The 24,058-nt window shown below is 47.3% G+C and overlaps 8 protein-coding genes across 8 annotated transcripts; 4 read left to right on the top strand and 4 right to left on the bottom strand.

Moving 5' to 3' along the window:
* Positions 1–57: 57 nt before the first annotated feature.
* On the top strand, positions 58–865 carry GGS22DRAFT_188132 (uncharacterized protein; the record flags this gene model as incomplete). The annotated part of the gene is made up of 2 exons (XM_047964689.1): positions 58–93; positions 152–865. 2 exons carry the CDS (start codon positions 58–60, stop codon positions 863–865), a joined length of 750 nt encoding a protein of 249 aa, XP_047819678.1.
* A 302-nt stretch (positions 866–1,167) lies between these two features.
* Positions 1,168–3,975, bottom strand: GGS22DRAFT_135146 (GCS-domain-containing protein). The gene is made up of 6 exons (XM_047958563.1): positions 3,669–3,975; positions 3,524–3,596; positions 3,398–3,463; positions 3,066–3,340; positions 2,432–3,017; positions 1,168–2,376 (listed from the first exon to the last, which is right to left on the bottom strand). The coding sequence occupies exons 1-6, from the start codon at positions 3,677–3,679 to the stop codon at positions 1,351–1,353; spliced, it is 2,037 nt and encodes a 678-aa protein (XP_047819677.1). The 5' UTR covers positions 3,680–3,975; the 3' UTR covers positions 1,168–1,350.
* A 1,426-nt stretch (positions 3,976–5,401) lies between these two features.
* Positions 5,402–6,391, top strand: GGS22DRAFT_179534 (uncharacterized protein; the record flags this gene model as incomplete). Its single annotated transcript, XM_047963689.1, has 1 exon — positions 5,402–6,391. One exon carries the CDS (start codon positions 5,402–5,404, stop codon positions 6,389–6,391), a length of 990 nt encoding a protein of 329 aa, XP_047819676.1.
* A 203-nt stretch (positions 6,392–6,594) lies between these two features.
* Positions 6,595–7,996, top strand: GGS22DRAFT_179533 (uncharacterized protein; the record flags this gene model as incomplete). Its single annotated transcript, XM_047963688.1, has 4 exons — positions 6,595–7,122; positions 7,172–7,525; positions 7,584–7,694; positions 7,745–7,996. 4 exons carry the CDS (start codon positions 6,595–6,597, stop codon positions 7,994–7,996), a joined length of 1,245 nt encoding a protein of 414 aa, XP_047819675.1.
* An 85-nt stretch (positions 7,997–8,081) lies between these two features.
* Positions 8,082–9,780, bottom strand: GGS22DRAFT_199992 (acid protease; the record flags this gene model as incomplete). The annotated part of the gene is made up of 3 exons (XM_047966371.1): positions 8,082–8,706; positions 8,775–9,533; positions 9,587–9,780. 3 exons carry the CDS (start codon positions 9,778–9,780, stop codon positions 8,082–8,084), a joined length of 1,578 nt encoding a protein of 525 aa, XP_047819674.1.
* Positions 9,781–10,173: 393 nt separating this feature from the next.
* Positions 10,174–12,015, bottom strand: GGS22DRAFT_162117 (cysteine proteinase). The gene has a single exon (XM_047961177.1). It carries the CDS (start codon positions 11,713–11,715, stop codon positions 10,765–10,767), a length of 951 nt encoding a protein of 316 aa, XP_047819673.1. The 5' UTR covers positions 11,716–12,015; the 3' UTR covers positions 10,174–10,764.
* Positions 12,016–15,865, bottom strand: GGS22DRAFT_162116 (glycosyltransferase family 2 protein). Its single transcript, XM_047961176.1, has 3 exons — positions 15,289–15,865; positions 12,666–15,191; positions 12,016–12,602 (listed from the first exon to the last, which is right to left on the bottom strand). The coding sequence occupies exons 1-3, from the start codon at positions 15,376–15,378 to the stop codon at positions 12,465–12,467; spliced, it is 2,754 nt and encodes a 917-aa protein (XP_047819672.1). The 5' UTR covers positions 15,379–15,865; the 3' UTR covers positions 12,016–12,464.
* A 4,264-nt stretch (positions 15,866–20,129) lies between these two features.
* GGS22DRAFT_135101 (uncharacterized protein) lies at positions 20,130–22,307 on the top strand. Its single transcript, XM_047958562.1, has 2 exons — positions 20,130–20,406; positions 20,473–22,307. The coding sequence occupies exons 1-2, from the start codon at positions 20,370–20,372 to the stop codon at positions 21,729–21,731; spliced, it is 1,296 nt and encodes a 431-aa protein (XP_047819671.1). The 5' UTR covers positions 20,130–20,369; the 3' UTR covers positions 21,732–22,307.
* Positions 22,308–24,058: the final 1,751 nt, after the last annotated feature.

Here is a 24,058-nt window from a genome sequence, read left to right as displayed (position 1 = left end):
AATAACTTCACCATAACATACTTACCTAGGCACCTACCAACTCCCAATCCAACAGCCATGGCAGACAACAAGCCCACACTCCACCACCTAGAGGTTAGTCTCATCTCCCCCCCACCCCAACCTCCCTAACGCGCAAAACCAAAACCCGCAGAACTCGCAATCCCACCTCACGCTCTGGCTCCTAGAAGAGCTAGGAATAGAGTACACCCTAACCAAGCACGCGCGCGTAAACGGGCGGTCACCCAGCGCCCTAACAGCCGTGAACCCCGTCGGCAAATCGCCCACGCTCGTCACGCCCTCCGGCCGCGTTCTCACCGAACGCTCCGCCATCGCGCTCTGGCTCATCAACGCGTACGACGAGGGGGCCAAGTTCCGCTTACCTAGCCCTAACCCTGCTGCTGGGGGAAATGGAAATGGGAATGTGAATGGGGGGACGGAAGACGACGCGGTGCGCGAGGAACAGCTGATTTCCTTCGGCGGCGCGACCCTGTGTCCGCTTTTGACCGTGAAGCTCGTGCTCGCGCTGCTCGTCAAACAGGCTCCTTTCCCGATCCGGCCGCTCCCCGCGCTCGTGAGATATGCCGTCGAGCGCGTGTTTCTCGACGCGGAGCTCGCGAAGTTATTTGGGTATTTAGACGCGCAGCTGGATGTGAGGGGGAAGGAGAGGGAGTGGTTTTTAGGAACGCGGGAGCCGACAAGGACGGATTTCTCGTTGATGTGGTATGTGGATTGGGCGGTCCAGTGGAAGTGGATTGATCTGGAGAAGTTTCCGCGCTTGAAGGCGTTTCATGCTAGGTGTACGGCTAGGCCGGCGTGGCAGAGGGCGTTGGAGAAGGGGAATGGGTATAATGTTGCGTTTTGGTGATGAGGAGTGAGTTTGGCGTATGGAGAGCGATTTCGTTCTCACGTGTAATGGTGTTGTTGGTGTTGTGGTAATTGTTGTTGTACGGCGTTGGTGGCCTTGTGCGATACCAAGAATTCTCATCTTAGCTGATTGAAATATACAAGATCTCCTCTGATAAATGAACCTCGAATATGACCATACTTTGTAAAATGGGAATACCAGATAACCTACCACCTATGCGGAAGAATATAATGAACAATCAGCAGTACTTAACCACAACCATAATCCAAGCCAAAGCGACTTACTTTCCTAACAGTAATTCCATCAATCTCGACTAAGAGCTATGCTATTTATAAGAGGACTCTTCATAGGTACATAGGTAGGTATGCATTAGTCCTCATGCGCTGCCGGTCACCCATCAATTGTATACACCTAAGGAACAACACCCGCTAGTAATTGCCAAGCCTCAGCTTCTTCTCCTTACCCTACTTTCTCCAATTCGACCCCTAAACGCCGCCACACCCACCCCCCCTAAACTTCCCCAACAAGCGCTGCACATCCGGAACATCCAGATCCCTCCAGCCACGGCCCTCCTGCTCCCTCTCCCCAATACCCACAACCGCCGCAACCAGGTCCTTAGTAACGAGATCCGAAACCGCGCTGTCGCGGGCGTAACCAGGGTGCGCGGCGACGAAATGTCGGATCCACTTCGCGGCAGTCCAGAGCTCGCCGCTGGCGCGCATGCGGATGAGGTCGAGGTATGTAGAGAGGTCGCAACGAGTCTGGACGTCAACATTGACGGAGTCCAGGTAGCTCTCGACGATGGGGATGAGGCCGGGGAAGTCGTGGTCGGCGTCGGGGCCCGCACCGTTGATAATCTCGTCCACGCTCATCAGTGTGAATTCATCCTCTACAGGCCCCACGGGGGTCGGTGGGCGGCTGGCATTGGGGGAACCCTGGCGCGATGCAGCGCCGGACCGCGAGGGCCTATTCGTGAACGGGTTCTTCCGGAAATGGAATTTCTTCTCGAGAACGGCGTCGCGCGCGTGTGCTGTTTCCATGTTCTCGTCAACTTTGGTGATTGGGATGTAGAAGTTTAGGTCGAAGCTAAGGATAGCGCGGGTTATTAGCACCATGAATATCGCGAACGCCGCATTCTCGAAGTCCGTGATCTGGATTTCCATTGGCCGGAATTCGACGCGCCAACCGATGTCGGACCCCGGTGGGGGTGGCTTGAACCGCATGTGTTGCCAGTTGGTGCTTTGGATGTTCTCGAAGTGGTCGGCCTTCGTTAAGTCCAGCTCTTTGAGGTCCTCGCTGAAGATTACGATAGGGTCTCGAATGAATAGATGTGCGAAGTGTGTTGCGAGGCGATCATCCATGCCGCCTTCCAGGAGCTCCGTCTTGATGGCTTCATCGATGATGAGGTTAGGGTCAAAGTATTCCGGCCTTAGACGCGCGTCTGTGCTGATATAGGTGGAATTAGATGCGTAACGAGACTTAGGAATCCGCCATCGGCTATTTTCCAGGGGCTTGGTTTTGGTTAGCATTCTAGTAATGGCCAGATTGGTATGTGGGCGCTCTAACCTTTTCTCCCAATTCTTCAGGGGTACGGTCGTCTACAGAGCGGCTAATTTGATTCCAGCGAACATCCGTATCAGCTAGGAATCCCTTATATATAGGGGTCGCTGCTGTTAGGGCTAACATGATCGGTCCTATCGGGCTTAGTTGATCGTACATGCGCCTGCCTTCTGTGATGTTCTTCGCTTGGAAAGTAATTTGCAAACAACAACTCCCCATTCCGAATGCCATGGCATCCATGTGAATGAAGTTATCTGGCGCCGCACCATTCCTCACATCGTCATCCTCCGGCCAATTGTGAAGATCATAGTTAACCGTAGGATCCTTCCACGGATTTGGCGTCTTCTCATCATGAAACACGGGAACGTTCACTTGAACTTTTCTCCCACGCCGCCAGCGTATGTTAGCTGCCAAAGTAGGAAATCGGATGTGTGGGTTAGCGATTTCATCTGGCACAAACTGTGACCGAAGCTTCGATCCAGAAGCTGGGTAATAGGGGTCTGTGAAGACTCCCGGAACGCCCAAGCGAGGAAAAGTCGTAAGGGTGATAGGATATTCGTCAGAATGCATGTGCTCTTTAGCAATCCTCCTCCTATAATCTTATTAGCTGGAACTAGTATGTGCACTCAAATTAAAATACCTGATCTTCATATCGCGTTCGACGCCTAAGAGTTCCTTGAATCCGATACCCCATGGCTTGCCGGGTGTAGCCTCGAGCATGAACCTACCAAACTCGGGGTGGAAAACTGGCAGTGGATTCGATTTCTGCGACTCGACATCCTGAAGTGCTGGCACGCAACCACCTTTATCGGAGAGTTCCTCATCGGCTGCCAGTGCCGTCAGGATATCGGCTTGCCGAAGTGATAAGAGGACTTTGGAGTCATCTTTGGAATATTTCACAACCAAGTACTCTACCTATATTTCTTGTTAATGAAGTTATTTACTGTGTGATAGGGGCGCAGTAAACAGTACCTCATCACCCCATAACATAGCATCTCGTTCCTTGTGCTTAGCCTTGTTCCATATCTCGAGTAATTGCTGTGACGGGTTAGCCCTGGTGGCTGATTAATTGTGAGGTAGGATGCGACAAGGGAGTACCTTTATACCCCATTCCCTAACTTTCTGCGCATGCTTCTGCGCATCCGGCCAATCAAGTGCCGTGCCTAAGGCTCTAGAAACTGCATTAATGGTCCCGTATCACAAGATTGGTCTCCCGGATCTCGGGCTCAGGAGAATAACATACAATAAACCCATATTTACCGCTCAGCGATTCACGAGTATGCAGTCTGATAAGGTACGAGACTCGCGGTCCTGATAAGTTCCACGGTTCGGATAGGTACTAGGTACGTAGGGGTGTTTTGAGAGAGAGTTGCCAAGTATCGTCCTTGTCCTATGAATAAGAGGATAACAGGATAACAGTGTTCGATGTATGAATAAATACAGAAATATATATAAATAAGAGTATGTATATCTGAATGGCAAGAATCGATAGTTTAACAAGATATGGAGTATTTAACCTTTTGAATTCAAGTTTGCTCTATTCATGATCGGTATCGCAAACCCAAATTGTAGCACAGGCTGGAGCACAGACTGGGGATAAACTCCAGGTGGCGTCGATAGATGATTAGATGATTCTCACGCCGTCAGAATCAAATGCGCTTCTTCCCGTTGGATAAGCTTAGGACTACCTGGAATCATAGGATGAACTCCCACGGGACTAGATTCAGGGTCTCGAATACATGACCGCGAATTCGAATTAGGATATTGACAGGCGAGAGATGAATTGGCGAATGGGTGTATTGGTTGTATAATATGTCAACTCCGCGTCGGAGCACGCAATTATCTGGTCATACCACTGGTCCGGACAACTCCCTTTCTCTAGATCTAGGACTCTTAGCGACAATCCCTTGTTTCCCGATTTGGAAATAAATTATGAGATGTGTGGGATTGAAAGGGAGGCGAGGTGAGATTAGTCTCGAGTTGATGATATATATATTTTGGGGGTTCCTGGAGGAGAAGTTGTAACTCGTAAGTTCAACATCGTCCAGATTATAAACTTTTTTTTTCGCTCTTTCCTCTTTCCTATTTTTTCCCTTTTTCTTGCTTTCTTAGCTTGTCTATGCCTATTTCTTTGTGGGGCAGCCTAAGAAAATGGATTATTAAGAAGCAGATGCCGACCGAACCCGCAAATGGCTTAGAAATACAATTGCATTCTTTAGTAGCATCACATAAAACTTTCTATCCATACTATGTAAGAGCGTCTGATAACGGCGAGTTGCGACCAAACACGCCGAGTGCGGTCCGCCTCGGCAATAGGGAAATATGGCTGTGCTAGCGCCACATCTTGTCTTACTCACTAGCCACATCTCTCTCCACACCCCGCGGGCTATCCCACCCCCACATAAACCTCCCAGTCTCATCTCAATTCTACTTTACTCAACCCAGAATCTCAGATTGGCATTCGATATTCATCTTGCTCATCGCATCTATTTCCAGCGTATTAGAGAACTACGCGTCGAGGCTGTTTCATAACATAACCCATAACTCCAAATCCAAGAACATTCGAAGAGTAGTTGTTCCCAATCATTTTACTACTCAATCGATTCAAAGATATTGAAGCTTTCAAGGTTCCCGGCATGAGTAAATTCACAGCCAGCCAGAATGCAGCCGATTCTTCCTTGTGTTACTCGATCTTGGCGATCATTTTCTCATTGCGACTCTCTAAATGTAACCTTGGACGGGTCAGGGATATCATGCAGCGTGATTGGCGTTTATGTAAAAGCAATCACTGGACAATCCAGTAGGATCGTTAATGAGACGGAGGCGCAGCTGCTCAGCCTACGGGAGATGGCCTCTAAAAGAATAGGGGTAGATATTGTCTTAGATGACGAAGCTTCATTCTAACAGTGCAATGGTGAAATTCGGGTAGGTGAAACTAAATGAAATTCTCACTTTTATCAAAGCCGGCAAAACAACATGGAAATCGAAGGTTCGCAAACTCCTTTATCCACCAGAACAACCCTTGTCAATGCCAGCAGCTTTCAGACCCTACCACAATCAGATAATTACTCGTCCTCGGCCTCTACAATAGATCGAACCTATTTTCTAAGAGGGAAGTATGCATTTCGATCTTCTAAACTTAAAAGACAGCACAAGATACGGTTGAATCAGCGAAGGAACCCAAAATTGTTCAAACCTCCTTTGGACGAGGGGTTTGCCTGTCCGCGATGCTTGTCAGCCGATGGTCAGGAGAGTGGGGATCACCACTTCGCACTTGTTCTCCAACGACTTACAGAGATGGATATGAGACAAGAGCGACTCCTAACTATTCTCCAAAGAACGAATAGTAATAGTGTAGAAGACGCTGAGCTCTCCTTCTCACACTCCAATGCCAATCGCTTTCAACCGAGATTAGACGTATTCAGCTCTTCCTCTCTGCAAAAGTATCTGCAGACTACATTACATCCAGATCCGGTTCGGTTATGTGATATGTTCTTAGCAAGATACAATATTCCGCATATTCTTACTGGATCATACGACGCAATCGAGTTAATGCATATGCATGGCTGGGAGCCCGAAGGCTACGGGGATATCGTCCTGGTACTCCAGCATTCTCTAGATGATGACTTGCATGGGATAGAAGTACCGTGGAAGCATATTGATCAAACAGGAGAGCCACTTCTCGCCTTAAAACTCACTCAAGTCACACCACTTATCAAAGAAAACTGGTTATACCAAGGGAGGTCGATACGGAACTCAGATGAGACTGATGTACCATTCGAAACGGATGAGTTCGCAGACTCTGTTCTTTTCTTGAACTGTCCAGGATACACTAAGACATTATTATATCAGTCAAGCTATGATTCGTCCGGCTCTCATTTTTCTCGGGAGCCTTGGCTAAGCGGGAAGCGTGCACTTCTATGCCAACTCCAGGTAACATTTATCTCCAGTCCTGAAGAAGGATGATACTAATAGAACACGATAGCCTGATGATGACAGACTGCGTGTTGATAAATCATGTCCTTGGGACGGTCAGGTCTTCGGGCGGCTATGGTACAGCTAGTACATCAATCTCCATCAAGGCTAAATGGGCTAATTTGTTAACAAGGCAAATATTTCACCATCGACGACTCCTAAGTTTCGCCTGTATATATCTTGTCCTCTCACAGATGAGCGTCGTTGGTGATACTAGCCAAAGGATCCTAGCAACTAAGAAAGCCATCCGTTTTGTGAGTTGCTATGCTTCCAAGTGGCCACGCTTCATGCAAACGAGCCAGGTTTGGATGTCGTCGAATTGGATCCACCTCCACTTTCATCTTCGTGTCCTGTCAGCCGGGAAGCAGTACTTGCCGAGCGTCTATCAGTATCGCCCGAAGAATGGACTTCGACCCGCTCGCTTCTCCGGCAAACTCACTTCACTTAGCGGCACAGATGATATTGGCATCGCCGAAGAAAGATTCTCTGTTGCTGTAGTCACTTCTCATACGGCAGATATGCCGTTATATACGATTATTTACCTTAGCGATTCTGGCTACCGGCGACTCTTCATGGAAAGTGAAAGGCCCCTGGATATGCCGAGTCGAGGAAAGTTTACAGGTGTTGCCGTATATCTCAAAGTCCTGCTTTTTGTCCTGCCTATATGGAGACGCAAATGGACTGAAACGCTAAATGAATTTGATAATTTGGTTGGAGTTAAGGTAAAACGTGTCAATCGCGATGTCTCAGAACGCTAGCTGATATATCTAGATCGACGACCTGTTTGATCCGAAGCGAGATGGTGCTGCGATGTTTGACAGTTCTTTTGAGAGGTCTAAGCTTTATTTCACAGTTCTTCAGACATTGAGGGTATTCTCGGAGTGGATTCAGGAGAGTGAACGAGAACTCCAACAGCTCAAACAGAACTTCGATGTTAACATTCAATCTAACGCCGCCCGTCGTGGCTCCGTCGCTTCAAACCACGGCACCGCGTCTCCAGTTATGTTCATGAAAGAAATCGATGAGGCATGGGAAGAACTCCTAGCTACACACGATTCTTCTTCGAAATACCTTTTAGATCGCATAGGAAAGAAAGAAGTGGAGATCAAAAGTTTTAGAGATGGGGTACGTGGAGGACCCAGAAGTGACACGCGTATAGAGGTTTGCTAACAAGACTCTCCAGCTCTTCAGTGCCACTTCAGTACGGGAGGCATCTCGGGCGACAGCATTGAACCAATACATCCTAGTTTTCACAATTGTCACCATATTTTACCTTCCCCTAAGCTACGTCTCGGTGCGTCACTCCGTTTCTTCAAGAGGCTCTTGATCTAACCTTCAATCTAGTCTCTATTTAGTATGGATATTTTCGATTACGACAGCTTCCGTAACAGCCAAGCATCATTTGTTACCATCACCATCACGATAGCAGTTTCTACCTGGGCAGTTTCGGCTGTAGTTCTCTGGCTACTTCATGATGATGGAAGACTGTCCAGGTTCAAGGTATCATTAGGTCGAGTTCGATGGAAAGCCATTTATCCTCCCCAAAAGCGCAAATTTAAGGAAGATGAACAAAGACCCATATTCTCGGGTATATAGGAGATCATCTGTCCAAAATAGTACCGTTGGTGTGCGGTCTCAACACCAATGAGATTAGGTTTTGCGCCGCCAATTTCAAGTACCACTACCCTAATAGAAGGGTACCTCCATCCATCTCATACGTATGGTGGTGGGTTTGCCCACTCATTTCGGATACGGCAGCGGGTGACCCATGAAGCTCATGCTTTGGTGTGGGTGATGACTTGGTGGTATCTAACACCGGAAGTTCGGAGAGCTGATTTGCTTCATGGGTTGGGTTCGGAGGCTCCATCGCTGTCTGACTGCCCCGAGGCGGGCGGTGGATCCGACGAAAGCAGAATAATATACCTAGGCCTAGGATCGCAACCCCTGCGACTGCACCGACGACCACGCCTGCAAGGGAACCTGTAGAAAGCCTTGACGATTCGCCTGCATTTAGGATCGCTGTATTCCCGTATCGGCTTACGAGCTTGCTGTCTGACGTAGGCTTGGCCTGCCATAAAGTGAACGTATTGGCGTCCAGATCTACCATCAAATATGCAGCAGTAAGGAAGTAACGGCCGAGCGTAGTGACGGAATCATGTACAACGCCGATCAAGAGCTCCTGCTGGGATTTATCGACAACCCGAGAACCGTTATTATCGATATCAACGAGCGGTACCAGATACTGGCTACTAGGGATGTAGATATCCAAACCAATAGAAAGTGAAATGGTTAGATCACTATCAAATCTAAGAAGAATGAGATTCATGTTTGAAATTCAAGTGAGGATGTGGAAGGGTTGAGCGGAAAGACTTACAATGCTGATGTGTTGTATCGGTACGCACCCCCATGCAACCCCCAAGAGAAGTTGTTTATTTTCATGCCCGTAGTGAGTTCAAAGTTACTGATTATAGATGATGGGCCATTGAGCAATAGTTGGTGCTGTGGTACGATGCATGCCGTAAGCTGGACACTTGGCTCAAGAAGATTCGCGTTCATATCTTGAAGTGCAATTTTTGAGATGAGAACCTTCATACCAGTCCAACAACCAGAATCTTCACTAAAATCGAGAGGCTGTGTATATCCTCTTCCGATAGTCTTTTGTTCGTCGTAACCGCCGAATACAACGGAACCATCGATGGCATCATCGTCATCTACCCACATGCGACCCCAGAATATAGACCATACCCGAGATCCTATGCGTCCTGCCTTAAACAAGGCGTTTAGAATCGTAGAGTTCGTCCCCATTCCCATAGCATGAAGCATTATGGGACCATCGTCCCATTTCACTGTCGGTACACCTACCGGAAAGTCCGCAAGATCGCTGGTTGTATTAAGCGTAAATGTATCTGTTCCGCCAAAACTCGATGTGATAAGTTTACTAATAGTGGTATCTGCTTGGCTTTCGGTCTCTGTGGACGCTCCACCAGCAACAGTGATATTCGTTGTGTTCACCCAAGTAGTCGACTTGCTCTCGATATAGTAATTACCACGGCGCGCTTGGCAACAGCGACTATTATCAATACATCCCCTATTACAAAATGCTTGGTCGTAAATCCAAGTGTTATTGAGCTCCCTAAGCTTTTGTGAGAGATCTATCCAGAATGGGGTGGTTATGGAGTCACCCACGGCCAGGGAAGGAGCACTATATTTTGAGGCGGTTCACCTACAGTTGCTGCGATCCCTTTCATAAATGAGTTCGGTATGTCTGGTAATACTTGAACATCTCGTATCGGTACTTGGAAGGGGCTCATCTCGTCAAATTGAGTTGCATGGACAGTCACAACTAAGGCAGCGGACTGGAGAAAGAGTACCAACTCCATTATAAAAGACGAAGGCTTACAGTTGAGAAAAAGACACGCAAGATTGCTTCGCATTTCGAGCACTATATGAATATAAGCATCAATACCTTTCTTCACGAGTAAATAGGTAATACTCGCCATGATCCTCTGCAACGGATCGGGGCCTCTATCTTAATCATTAATAGTCATTTCTTGGACACGGGATTATTGACCTCTAAAAAGCTGAATTTTACGTCACAGTCACACCTAGACGGAAATATTATATGGCCACGATAACTAGGTGCAGCACTAATGGTGTGTTATATATAGTGACTTGGTAACGACTTTTATATAAATGATCATATAGTGAGGTAAGCCAAGTAGCATTTAGGGAACTGCTCTGTCTCTCATTGTATGGCGAATATATAATATGTGCCGACTCAATAATTCTTCGGAGTAGCCTGCTGAGAAGTAAATGACTGCTTAGGTGGTTGGGCGGCTCAGCACGATGATTTAATCATTAGGGTTAACGTGTACAACACACCCAATCGAATCGCTGCCACCTATTCTACCATCCATCCATCCATGGATAATTTTAAGTAAAGGAGTTTTAGATGTTACTATCCCAAGGGTCAATCATTTATCCTTTCCGACTTTCCAGTGTCAACTAGGAGTTCCGAAATTTTTAAATTCTTAAGCACGGAGGAGCATCTTGGAAGAGTGCTCTAGCTCCTTAATCTGTGTATCTATCGCGGTCGCATGGGGTAGTGGACTGGAGAGCTTTTGTATTTTACTTCTTGTTAATTTGCGTGTGTACCAGGAGGAATGGAGTACTTGGGTAGATGTATGAAGCGGCCAACGAGTTCACCATGTGGCACGCATAACCTATCCCAAGACGATTACCCATAGTCCTCTAGCGGAACTGGCTAACAGGAGCCATATTCCCGCGAAGCCACTTAACCGAGTAGTCGAGCCGGTCTTTAAGTCCTCATGTGCTATGCCTTCGATATTCTTTCTTCGCCATCCCTATCCAGCCTTCCGTAAAGAATTATAATGTTCCCCAAGCCCATACCCATGGCGATAATACGCCAACCAAATCCTCCTCTCCCCATCCCCATCCGCCTTCTTCCCAGTACTAGGCTCAATCGTCTCCGTCCTCCCATCCTGCAAAACCTTGATCTCGACTGCATACGCATTCGCCAGCGCCGTCAACTCCAACTGTCCGCCCCACTCCGCCGTATCCCTCATCTTCCTCACATACCCCGCCAACGGCTCCTCCAAAAACGGCGCGAAATCATCCGCGTGAGCCTCCATGTACTCCGTTGCCTTCCGCCTCACAACCTTATACGGCAGCTCACCCCTGCCCTCTCCCTCAGCACCTAACGGTATCCCCCGACTTTCCAACTGATCCGCAACAGCCGAAAACAAACAATGCCCATCCGGCCGTATCTCCCTCTCCACAAGCCCATGCGTCTTGAACTCCTTCAGCAGGTACGTCTTCTCCACTTTCCGGTGGTCCGTCATATTCGCCGCTTCCGCCTCTGCCGCCGCGGCCGCGGCTTCCTGTTCTGCGGCGCGGCGGGCTAGACGTTCTTTCTGCCGGTTGCGCTTTTTGCCGCCTTGTTCTTGCCCTGCGCTGGTATTCTCGGGTTTAGGTTCGGGGGGCTCGTCGAAGCGGACTTCTTTTAGCTTTTGGGAGATTGTGTCGGTGGGGTTCGTGGTGGTGGTGGCTTGTTCGTCTTGATTTTGTGCTTCGCTGTCTTGGTGGTCGGGGTCATCGTCTATCGCTGCGTTCCCGTCTAGAGCCGCAAGCTCCTGTTCGTGTTTCTGCTTCAACTGGCGTTCGAGTTCGGCGCACTCGTCGTTGACGCCCTTCCGTGTCTTCTTCGTCGCGTTCTTTTTCTTGTTCGTGATTCGCGCTTGTAGCTCCCGCTGTTCTTTGCGATGCCGGGTTTGTATCGTTTCGGAAGACTCCATGTCGGACTCGGTGGAACTCGGTGGAGAGGAAGACGTGTCGTTGAGTTCGTGTATTCCGGGTATTACAATTCTATAAATAAATTTAAGAGAGAGGTCTGCGCTTGGCGGGAAAGCTTAAAGCGAAGGTTAGAGTTCGCGTTAATGCGAAGTTTAGGGTTGGGATTCCTTGCGACGTGGGGTAAGCTCCAGGGCTTGTAGCTTCTGGACACGACCCCTACAATCATGGCGGGGTAGCTTTGAAGCAACCGCTATAAATGGGGATGGTACTGCATTCAACCAAAAAGTGCGTTATACCTCACGAATTCAAACCCTACATGAATCAATCACATCCGCATACATTGTACAAATGTCGCAATAATCAAACGTTGAAATTTAACAGAATCCATTTCATATCAAGTGTCCTGATTATTCAGTTCAGTTTAGGCACATTAGGAGTATATAAAAGGAGAAATCAACGACGCCAAAGACAATGCCACACGATCTAACGGACCATTTGGCGCAGCAGATAGGCTGCGCGCAACTTTTCTGGTTTCCCCTTCCCTTAGTATCTTTGCAAATCCGAGTCCCTCTTCATCCCATCTATCCAGCTTAGAAACAAGCAACTGTTCGACGCCAGGTCCTGGATATGGGCTCCCACGTTTGTACACACATTTCAGGGGGTATAATAATTTCTTAGTAGAAACCCAACTACGTTTACGTTGTTGCCGTTTAGGTAGATAACCATGCCAACCCACTCCGACGCATGACGATCACCGTCTGGCGAAGCAGCACATGATACCCGTTCGTCCCAAGAACCAGCAGCAGCCGATGAAACGAACTAGGGAGAGGATGGCAGTACAGATAAGCAGGAACTTGAAGAACTGTGCCGTTCTGTCAGATGTAGTGCCCTAAATATTCTAGTTAGTATTATGTTCTCATATTATTAATGTCTATAGGTAGAATAAACTTACCCCGATACCGAATGTCGATAGCTTGTCGCTGGTAACGCCAACAATAAGAGCGCAGTTCGAGAATAACCACGAAATGACCAGCGAAGTTCTGAAAGACTTGTAGGAATCCTCGAGGTCCTTGGACTCCGATTCCTCCTCGGGCTTGAAAGGAGCCAAAGCTCGCTTGACGGTCTGCTCGAATTGGCTGTCGATATCCTCCTGGGGCTTGTCGATTTCTTCGATGGCAGCTTCGCCCTTTTCGTCTTTCACGATCTGAGCAGCAGGCAGTGCTTCGGCTTTGTCTGAACCCTTGGTACCCCATGAAACATCGTGCCAATTGTTGAAAGCGTAAACCATGAGGATGTTGATGTACGTCGACATGAGAATCATATAGGCCGGGAAGGAGTGGAACATGTGCCACGGATCCAGGTACATGAACGATGCAATATAGTACAAACCGAATGTCGCGAGCAATGCCAATATGATGATAGCTACTTCAGATTGACCAGTGAACATATCCTTGAGGGCATCACCAGCACTTTCTCCTTGAGGTAAATTCTGCGGCTGGAAGGCGTTGACGACGAGATAACCAGATAGAACAAGGACGTAGAGCTGAATAAAACCGAAGATACCGAACGAAGCGATGTAAGACCACTTAGAACCTTTCGGACGATTACCCAGAGCGAGGACGAACTGTAGAATTAAGAAGGCAATATACGCATACTCGAGAATAATGTTGATGATCGGGGTAGCAGTATCGCCAAAGGGCCAACCATGCCGTTCCGCAGTGGTAGAACTTGCAGCTTGAGGAGTACCGACCAGATCCATGATAACCGTTGTTGTGAGATAGTACGATGCCAGAGAGAACCAGGTGAACGTGACGTTTGCGATGTTGTAGATGAGCTGGACGTGGAAGAAGAACATGCGAATGATGTTGTGACCGGACTTGTACATACGACCAAAGTGCATCAGAGAGTAGAGAGAGGCAGCGAATGAACCGTTGAGCCAACGACGTCGCTGCGAGATGAATTCGGGAGCTCCTTCGGGCACATCGGTCTCACCCTTGGCGGCCTTGATATATGTCAAATGCCACTTGGAACCGGCCTTGGCGACCAGTTCGAAACACAAAATACGATCTTCGGCCAAGAACATGTTCTTCTTGAAAATGTTCATACCCTCGATACCCTTGGGTCCGAGAATCTTCGATAGGGTATGGTCACCGTGGAAGTACTGTTCAAGGGGTCGTCCCATGATGGCTCGGAATCTGTAAGCAGAGAAGGCACCAGGCAACACAGACACATAACCGAAAGAACTTTCAAGGGGCTTGTCCAGAATGTTAGAGATCTTGTACTCGAAGTTCTGGACGGCGACAAGGGGGTTCATCAGCTTCTTGCCACCCTTGCCCAACATGGCGTGAATTTCACCACAGGCTCCACCCAAGTCCTTGTCGTTGTAGAAACCTTCCCAGAGAGCGAGAAGCGACTTGGATCCCGGCTTGGTACCAGCATCGAGGAGAATGCATACCTCGGGGTTAAGGATTCGGCCGAAAGCGTTGAATAGCCAACGATGAGAGTTGATCTTCTTTGTGTTCTTCTGCTTCAAACAGAAGATCATCTGGACGGGTGGGAGCGTCTGGGGACTATCATCCACAGGTCGAATGAGCTGCTGGTTAGGCGTCACAGACAACTGCGTGGTGTACTCGAAGACGTGGGCAACGGTCTCTTTACCGTTAACTTCCTTCTTTACGACACCGTCCTGGAAGACACCGATGGTGGCCAAGACATCCAGGGTTTCCTTATCGGCCTTGTCAATACCGTCGAAAACGAAGCAGACGACAATCTTCTGCCAGGCGGGACCGCCCTTGTTCCAGAAAGTGGACTTCTTCAAGTTGACGATATCACGGATGTTTTGCATGACACCGTGAAGTGTTCGGGCAAACAGTTGCTTATCTTCGTTGTAGTAGGTGATAGCAATCAGTAGCTCTGTGTGTCTGTTATACATGCGAGGCCGGAGATCGTAACCGTTCTTCAGAGTGAAGTCGTTGGGATCGCAGGTAGCGGCGGTATATCGCATGTTCAAAAACTCACCGCTGCCGCTCTCGGCATCCCGGTATTTGGCCTGGACGGCGTTCTTGATAGCACTGGGAACAGGATAATCGGCACTTAGAACGGAACCTTGAACCAGCTTGACTTTTCGAGTGGCATAACGCTTCAAACCACCACCGCCGGCACCACCAGGTTGCTGACGTCGAAGCCAGCTCTCATCACTGTCGACGGTAGATGCGGGTCTGCCGTATCCGAAGCCAGTATCCTCAAGCTGGTGTCCACCATAGCCACCGGCGTACTCGCTACCATACTGAGGCGCGGGTGACTGGGTAGTAGGAGGTGCACTGGTAGCATACGATTCCGAAAGACTGTATGCAGAGACTGGGCGTGCAGGAGGACTGTGTGCGCCCAACCGATCTTGTTCGTAGTGAAGACCAGGAGTTTGGCCTAAGAGATGACGTTGGGATTCATCTTCATCTTGATCATGAGGAGGTAGATGGTACTAAATAGAATTAAGTTTCTAATTAGCTGCATGCCCTTTCCCGACGTGATGGTTATAGTTATAGTTTTAATTAAAGTTAAGGTTAAGATTTATTTACCGTGCTGCCAGCGGGCATATCCTGAAGGTTGTGTCCGCTGTACTCATCACCGCCATGCTTGTACTCGTCGTGTCCACCGTTGTATGCCATCTTGACGGTCGGCTACACCAGCCGTTATCTGAAGTCTAAATGACAGTCCGATAAACGATGGTGCTTATTTTTGATTCAGTCGAAGCTTGCGTTGACGTTGACTCTGTAACCGGTCGGTACACGGACACGTAAGTTTCCAGGGACCACGCGAAATCTAGGTTCCCCCACAGGCGAACGAAGAATTAATAGCGAATGCAGCCTAAAGTTCAGGCAGGTCTAGGTATTACTAGATAAAATGATGAAAATGAGGGAATGAGGGAATACTGGGGATCAAGCAAGTTGATGAATCAATCACCCTGCTTTCTCGAAGACATAGGCAATGAAATGAGTATGTTAGGTTCAAGGTTAGGTTAGATTTCTAAAGGGGAAGATGAAGAAAGGGCAGGTGTTCGTGTTTTTCTTTTTCGCTTTTCAGGTAGGGACGGGATCAGCGTCGGGAAAGCACCCCATATGGTTTTATGAGAGGTCGCTAACCAGTACTATGCAGTACTATGCGTAAGTACCAGCAAGTAAAAGGGGATATATGCAGGAAAAAGAGACATCCCATAAAAAATACAAAAAATACATCCATACTGCATCGCACAAGTACCCACTCGTTGCAAGCTGACGGGTGAGGTACCTGGGGGCCTAATTGTGGCTTAGCAATAGACCACAGGCGACTCAGCCGTTACGTTACTGCTGTCGTAGTTTTAGCTTTACTGGATAGACGGGATGCTAGACTTCCATGTTTCTAGCCTCTAACATTCCTTATTAACGGTCTTAGTGCCAATGACAAGTTAAGTTTCATTGGATGAAAATCTCCTGTTTGTGGTCTAGTCCATATTTTCAACTGACCAGAAGACGTTCAACTCATTCGTCACCTGCTCAAGAGAGACACGAATACCACCAAACAACCACCTACGTCATTAATATACTATGCATCTAGTTCTCGTGGTCTACTAAACGATGTCACCCTTCCGATGGAATTTCGCATACGAAGGGTGTTTTTTTTTCCTTTGAATTTTCCATCCTATCTTTAATCACGGCATGCATGTGGTGGCGATGGTGCACTGCTAGGACTTGCTAGAAAGAAAGAACACTGGTTTAAAAGAGACATGCAGTAGCGGAATAGCTTTGACTCGCAAGTTCAGGTTTTTTTTTCGACGGATCCAACCTCTCCAGATTTCAGCCACAAAAGCGAGCTGGCAAATGGCATGAATCCAACAAGGCGCACTGCATTTGACTATTCTAACTTGTCAGTGGGATAGGCTGGGAACTATGTACGGTCAGCACAGGGATGAGGGGATGAGACGGGCCAGCTTGTCAGTTAGTTCGAGAGTATCACCACTGCCAACATACATACCGATACTTCTTTCTTTACGTGACATCGAAGGCGATCTTATATCAAAGCTTGTCTTTCCCAGCAAGATGTTTTTTAATGCATGCAAGATGAAATTTTAATATTGTTTAAAAATACGAAATACACGCCTAGTATTCATGTGGTTAGTCCTTACATGCGACATTGTCGACAAACGCGTACATAACTGGGTATAATCATACAGTAATTTCACTATCTTTATACCGTGTAACCCTACTGTACGGTTTAGGGGCTATTAGTTCGGTTGGCGCCCTCAGCTATGGGATTAGCTTGAAACCACTGCCCCATATTTCCACAGTACCTTACGTGGACGCATGAATCTAACAAACCTTCAATATTGCTCGGTATTTACAATATTTACAATACTATATCGCGCAAGGTTTATGTTAAAAATAAGAAATGCTGATATCTGTGGCTATGATTCATCTTATATTTTAATGATTTTCTGTCTTCTATGATGATTGTTTACGAGGGGAGTTTGCTTCGAAGAATTCGTGTTATGTGAAGTTGAAGGGTGGTATTTGAAGTACATTGCGTCTTGGGTCCAATCAGGGTCCGTTTAGGATAAAAATAGCATCAGGGAATAGGAGGCATCTAGTATGGATCTATGGAGATTTAGAAGCCTTGCTACGTGGGACCGGACCCTCCCTGTGGATACGAGCAATGAGGCTGTGCTCGAATTTCTTGCCAATAACCTTTTTCAACGAAACACCGCTTATCGCGATCTCACATCAGCTTCATACCGGATTTTAAGCTTGTCCTATGCCAAGGCATTGCACCTAGATAAATATAAGATCTTTTCTATATAGAGCTGGCTATACCCGTTCAGTTCTGATGCTGTAGTTGGTTTCTACACACCTAGGTAGACGGTTAGGTACACACAGGTAATAGGTTCTCTTTTTTCTAGCCTTACCAACGTTACATCCTACCTGCAGAAAGCGCACGGTTTTAAGTGGTAAGTCACATCCAGTTGCCATTTCTCTCACGGCACTTGTATGAAGTCACTCTCTAGCGTCATATGGAAATATTAGGTCTATTTTTATTGGATAACATACTCCTTCCTTCGTGTTTATATATGTCATATTCAGCCTCACCGTGATCAGGATTGTTAGTAAACCATCGCAGCTTTCAGCAATTATACTTGCTTACCTACCTAGTAAGAATCGTCTTGCAGTAGTCACTTTTGATCTGGTACTTCATTTCTGGGGAAGCCTGGCGATTAACTACCGCGTGGGATAAACACCTAGGGGTTGAGACTCGGAACTGAGCTAGGTAGGTATCTATAGAAACATCAACTTAATTATCTCACCAGTTTCATGTATCTGAGTTTTAAAACTTCAGTTATTCGTTTGGATTTTCTATTGAGTACATACCTATGCATTGTGCGCATGCAAAAGCCAGTACTATTATACTTTTCTCAATAGACACTGTCAGGATTAGAGATAAGGATCATGTAAGGGAGTCCCTGAGGCGTTGTTGTTCAATATCGCAATTTAGGTTTGAATAAGCCTACTACTTATCACGTGTTGCCCAGATGGTCTAGACCTTTTGAAATGACTCGGGAGAAGTCTATTAGTTGGCATGGCATAATAAAGTCATCTGTTCTTCATCGGTAAGTGGTCCTGGCAGGTAGGTATTCATGTAGGACATGTCCTACCCATGAAAGAATGAAAGAAAGAACGAAAGAAAGAACAAACATCATACTCGTGTCAAACTTAACTTTACTTCCAATCCGGGGAAACACTCTAGTTTATGGTTTTAAGGTTGCTGTCGAAAACTAGCGCCCAGGTACAGAATACATAATGCTCCCATAACTTTCATTTCCCGTCATCTCTCCCGGAAAACCCGGCAGTCAATCCCCAAACTATCGGGAAGCAAGAGCCACGATGATATCGGGCTGCAGCCTAACAGCACGCGCACCATGATTCGCCTAGATCAGATTAATTGTCCGACCCAGGGAACTGGCAACATCATTCCATTCCGGAATTGAACAGACCATTTGACAAGATCGCGGCAGAGGGGCCAGTTCATTTAAAGATATATTGCTCGTACAACACCAAGACTTGGGTCTTGGAGTGAGTACCTAACATAGTAGTACTACGTGCTCATACACACGCATATGTTCGATCGAAATAACGCAAGTCCTCACGTGCAGGAAGGCCAAGCTAATTCATAAAATCGAACGGTCTCCCGTTACGTGGGACTGTAGATCCCATGGTCTAGACAGCACTTCCACTTGCTCGTGCACGAACTCATTCAAAGGTATGTAAGAACCTTAGATTTTGTATTTGTTCAGTATTATATAAATATCCATTGGTTTTCTTTGATATCTTTGACTTACATACACATGCTCATCATGCAGATGTAGATATATCGAGTACATATTGTACATAGATACTTATCGTCAATATTTGAAAATATGGAAATGCTTCATACTTCCCCCTGGCGTTTTTGTACCTATTACCTTAACGACCTACCATATTAAGCTTTGTCCCAATGTCCCTTGAACAAAAGGTGCAATTGAGAACATTGAAGGGTGCGAAAAGATTATTTAGCAGCGACTAGCGAGCCAATCAGAATGGAAAGCGGGACCTTTCCGGACCAGTTTGTTTCGCCTAATTTGGCAGTTTTGTTATTTCGTACGACAATTCCGTAAGTACGTATCTAGGTACCCGCCTTGTGCCCGTAATTTGGGGACCAATTTGTTCCATTTGTTCTTGTTCCTTGCGGGTGTTTCGCCCAGTTAGCCCATAAGGTTAGGGAAGTTAGGGAAGTCAGGCAAGTCAGGGCAGGTAAGAACCTGGAAAGTTTAGGACAAACCAGGGCTATCCCCCAATCAATGAATTAATGAAGCCGAACTAAACCTTGTAGACCCTGTAGACCTTGCCATTTATGCTTCGATCCCCGTCCCCATTGTGCTCATTCCACCCATCCACCCTTCCACATTACCCTTATCCTCTTCCACTCTTCCACTCCTCCACCCCCCTCTGCCCACTCTGTCGTGCGGGATTGAATTCCATCCTCGTCGTCCTTCTCTTCATCTACCACTCGCCACTTTACTCTATCACACCAAAATATAGAAATATCGCAAGCACAAGTTGCGAATCGATATCAAAGTGGACAATTTTAAATGTTATTCTGATGGCAACATAGGTTGCACTTTATTTGAATTCATTTCTTTGAGCTAGTCTCTCTGTCACTCGTTTATTCCAATCCCAATCAATCAATCAAAAACCAATCCCGCCTCTTTCAAACGACACGTACCCGCTCAACGCCATCGCGCGCCCCTTTCTAACGCCCACTCCGACTCCGATCAACATTCAATTCACGAAGACCACGACCCGATATCGCCAAGTAATTCTTTGAAATCTTAAGTCTAGGAAAGCTAGGAAAGTCTGGAAAACGTTGGAACGATTATTTGGTTGTACGTTGCGCTTGGATCAATCGTCAATCGAAGCGCTGTAGTCAGTTAGACCGATCTGCATTTGGGTCGATCTCACCGCCAAGCCGACTTCTTCATCGACGTTAGAGTATACTGTAGATCCCTGACGAGCAGACGATTCGGTGTTGCCTATATCTCGATTGTCCAGGTTCCCTTTCGTACATTATCTAGAGTTTGCTTCTGCAGATAATCATGGCAGGCATTCCCGGCTTCGTCGGTTTTTCTATCGGTAAGTTTAGTCTCCTCCACTATCATTCTCCACCTCCAACCTCTATCTAATACACCTAATCATTAGACGAAGACATTCCATCGTCCTTCTCTAAGAGGCAAAATGGATGTGTGGTTTGCGAAAATACATCGCCAACCTGCCCCTCTTGCGGCGATAACGAATCATGTCAATTCACGATCCAGACCTGCACTGAGTGTCCGAGAGCCTTTTGTGCAGTTGACCCAACAGCAACGACTTCCACAGCCAGAGTCAGCAGCGGACCAAACGTTGGTGCTATCGTAGGTGGTGTATTCGGTGGTCTAGCAGCCGTTGCTATCATTACGTATATGGTTTGGAGGTTTTGCATCAAGAACAAGAGGGGTCAGTACGAGCCGGAACGGTGGCAAGGCGACGTGGAGCAGTCGAAGGAGGGTATGGAAGCCGACTTTGCTTCAAGGAGATCCAAACGAACCTCGACGCATACAGTACATTCAATCGCCTCTACCGTCCTCACCCGCGCTTCGAACATCATCCAAATCGCGTACATCCCTGGCGTCACTAACCGAGCTACGCCTACGTCGCCAACCCTCCTCGTTCCTCCCGTCCCCCCAATTCCCATTGCGCACTCCGACAAGGGTAGCAACTCGCCATTTGATGAGCAACACTTCTTCGTCCCAGGAGACCTTCGCGACTCAACTTACTCGGGTATTTCCGGCTACAGCGATCGCTCATCCATGGCACGAACTTCATATGCCCCACGATCCAGCGTTGCGTCCACTATATATGGCAAGAACGCTATCGTATCTCCTCTCCCGGCTCAGAAGGGCAATTTCCTCAAGCCCTCTATTGTCAGCGTTAAATCTCGTGCTCCTAGTAGTACTAGTGGCAGTTCAACGCCGCCCGTCCCAGCCGTCGACTACGGAAAATACGACCAACCGCCCCCGTCACCAGCCTTCAGCATCGGCGCTACATTCTTTAAGAATGCCAGCGCATCGACAGCGACCGCAGTGCGACCTCAGGTTGTCCGTGTTGGCAGTGGGCCTAAGGCTATTGACGTGAAATCGAAGTCTTCGGACTCATCCACCGCTGTAGAATCTGATAACCCGGAGCCCCTCGTACAACTTCTCGACACAAGCAAGGAAAGACAATCAGCTGCGGCGACGATTATCGAAGAATCGCCGAGCGTTGATCAAGGCCCTTTTGCCGATCCACCTAAGGGTCACCAGAAGAACAGCTCCCTCAGCGCAGTAATAGGGGAGTCCCAACGGGGGGTAGACGGCAAACGCAAGTCCTCCGCAGAACGGAACAGCAGTCCATTCGGGGACGAAAATGCCTTACGAGATTAATCTAGCCTCAATTTAACGTGACGTCTAGTATCATGACAGGATATGGGAAACACGCGGAAATGGTGGGGATATAACTCGTCTATCTTAAAAACTACTTCTAGTATTTACTTCCTTAGTCTGGACTTTTTTTTTTCTATCTTCTCAACTGTCTTCCTTATTGTCGGGTCAATCGAGAAACCTACTACTGTTATCGAATTCTTATTCATACCACCCGTTTCGCGATGCGGCGGGAGAGGGCCTGGGCTGGATCTTTTTTTATTTATAGGCACGGCGTCTCGGGCTTGGAGATACGAACGAATCTGGGAGCGACAAGTTCTTAAAAATGGCACCCGGTTGCTAGTATCGCGATTTATCGCGGCTGGCGGAGCTGTCGTTTACTACGTATTGCTCCCCCTCTTTATCAAAGATGCCTCAGAGGCGTAGAGATGAAAAAATATGATGTTGTATCAACGCACTATTGTGCTGGACAATTACCTGTCAGTTGTGACTTAGACTTCGTGATGTCGGATTAAGTTTATAGGTAAGTAGTCCCGTATATCTACCTCAGTGTTAAGAAATATACTACGTAAAAATCAAGTACCTTAGATATGATGATGACTGTATTAAGGTCATGGGTTATAGCAATTGCTATCTAATCTAGTCATTCATAAGATACCTACCAATCACCGTAAACCGCTATCTACCTAGTAATTCTGTTGCGTATTGGCAACGAGGTTCTCAAGATATCACGAAGATCGCGTATTCCAAGAGAGGAAATCAAAGTTGAAGAAAGGGAATAGTAGCTTGTCAACAACCCCATTCTCACTCCTCGTCACAACGTAGTCTCCGTGCCTCCGTATATGCAAGGAGGTGTGTAAATGCTGTCAAACCTCCGCCGCGGTACTAGGTCCGCAAGGCCAGAACTCCGGCCCGGAGGCGACCTCGCACTGCATATTTTCGCTTGCCTACTGCACGTGTCGGTGTCCGGTGGGGGGTATAGGGGCTTAGGTAGATAGGCGGTCTAGTGAAGATATTTGTTTGGGGGTATTTGTAAATAGGTAGGAGAAATCCGGGAAGGGTATAAGTAATTAGGTAGGTATAATTACCTAGTATGAAAAGAACTTGAGAGAAATCGAGTTCTTATGTGCGACATACTAGAGATAACAAGAGAAGGCCTACATAGGGTTTACTTGTACGTGATCAATAGGAGGAATGAACATGCTCGAAGTATGGGATGGAATGGGATCTCTGGGTATTTATACAACTTCTCGTTTTCCACGATAATGCACCATGTCTCTATTTCCCTCGGGTGGATTTACGAATTGGCCATTATGCAGATATTCATCCACATACCTCAATAAACCCACACCAATCCACTCCCTAGTCTTCGGTCATCGGTTTAATATTACCTCGAGCAGCCTCACGAGACTCAAATAGGACGAGAGCTTATCTCTTCGTGACAAACCCTACGCCTTTATATTCGAACTAAACATAGGTAAGTAAGTAACCTTAAAGCTATACCTACGACCAGAACTCATCACATCCTCATATGTACGACAACCTACCGACGTACATTTAACTTTGATACCCACATATATCTAGTCGAGCAACGACGAGATCAAGAACTATCATTGTATGAAGGCCTCATCCTCCCAACTATTCACCCCCTGACCCCACAGACACCGTAGTACGAGGAAGTGTACACGCTCATACGTACCTACCAACAGTCACACACGCAAACAACCGACGCGAAGCAACACAAGTACCACACACCCATCTACCCCTCCGCCGCCAGCTGTCCGTATCCGTAGTCCCGACGTCTCATGCCCGCAGCCGTCCCGACCACGTGCCACACACGGGACTCCACATACGCCAACGTGCCGTGCCGGCTATACGACACGGTGTAACTACCTACCTACATACCCACCTACCTAGCAACTACCGGTACCTGTAAGTAAGTACATCATCACTAGCTTCGGTACATAGATATCCACGCACGAGAAGAAGCTACCTGCTTATGCAAGGTACCACACTCCAAGACCGGACATATGGGAACCATGGGAGGCGAGATTTAGTTCGGACCCGTAATTGCCCAAGGCGGCTAAGGTGAGGTAAGGTAAATTAGGTAGGTGTGTAGGGGAATATCTGGACAGGCATGGGGGGATAAGCGGCTCTACTGGAGATAATGGATCTAGCGGTTGTTATGGTAGGTATTGGAAGATGTGTCGTAGATAGAACGGTATGTATGGTGGTGAAAATGAGGTTATTTGTAGGTATCTATCGAATATCAGGTATGTATAAATCTGTGCTAGATGTTCATAATTCCCTCATACATAGTATGTCCGCCT

This window comes from Annulohypoxylon maeteangense, assembly GCF_022496945.1.
Source record: "Annulohypoxylon maeteangense strain CBS 123835 unplaced genomic scaffold GGS22scaffold_7, whole genome shotgun sequence".
NCBI lineage: Eukaryota > Fungi > Ascomycota > Sordariomycetes > Xylariales > Hypoxylaceae > Annulohypoxylon > Annulohypoxylon maeteangense.
The sequence above is the reverse complement of the archived record's forward strand: the minus strand, read 5'-3'. Positions and strand labels throughout refer to the sequence as shown.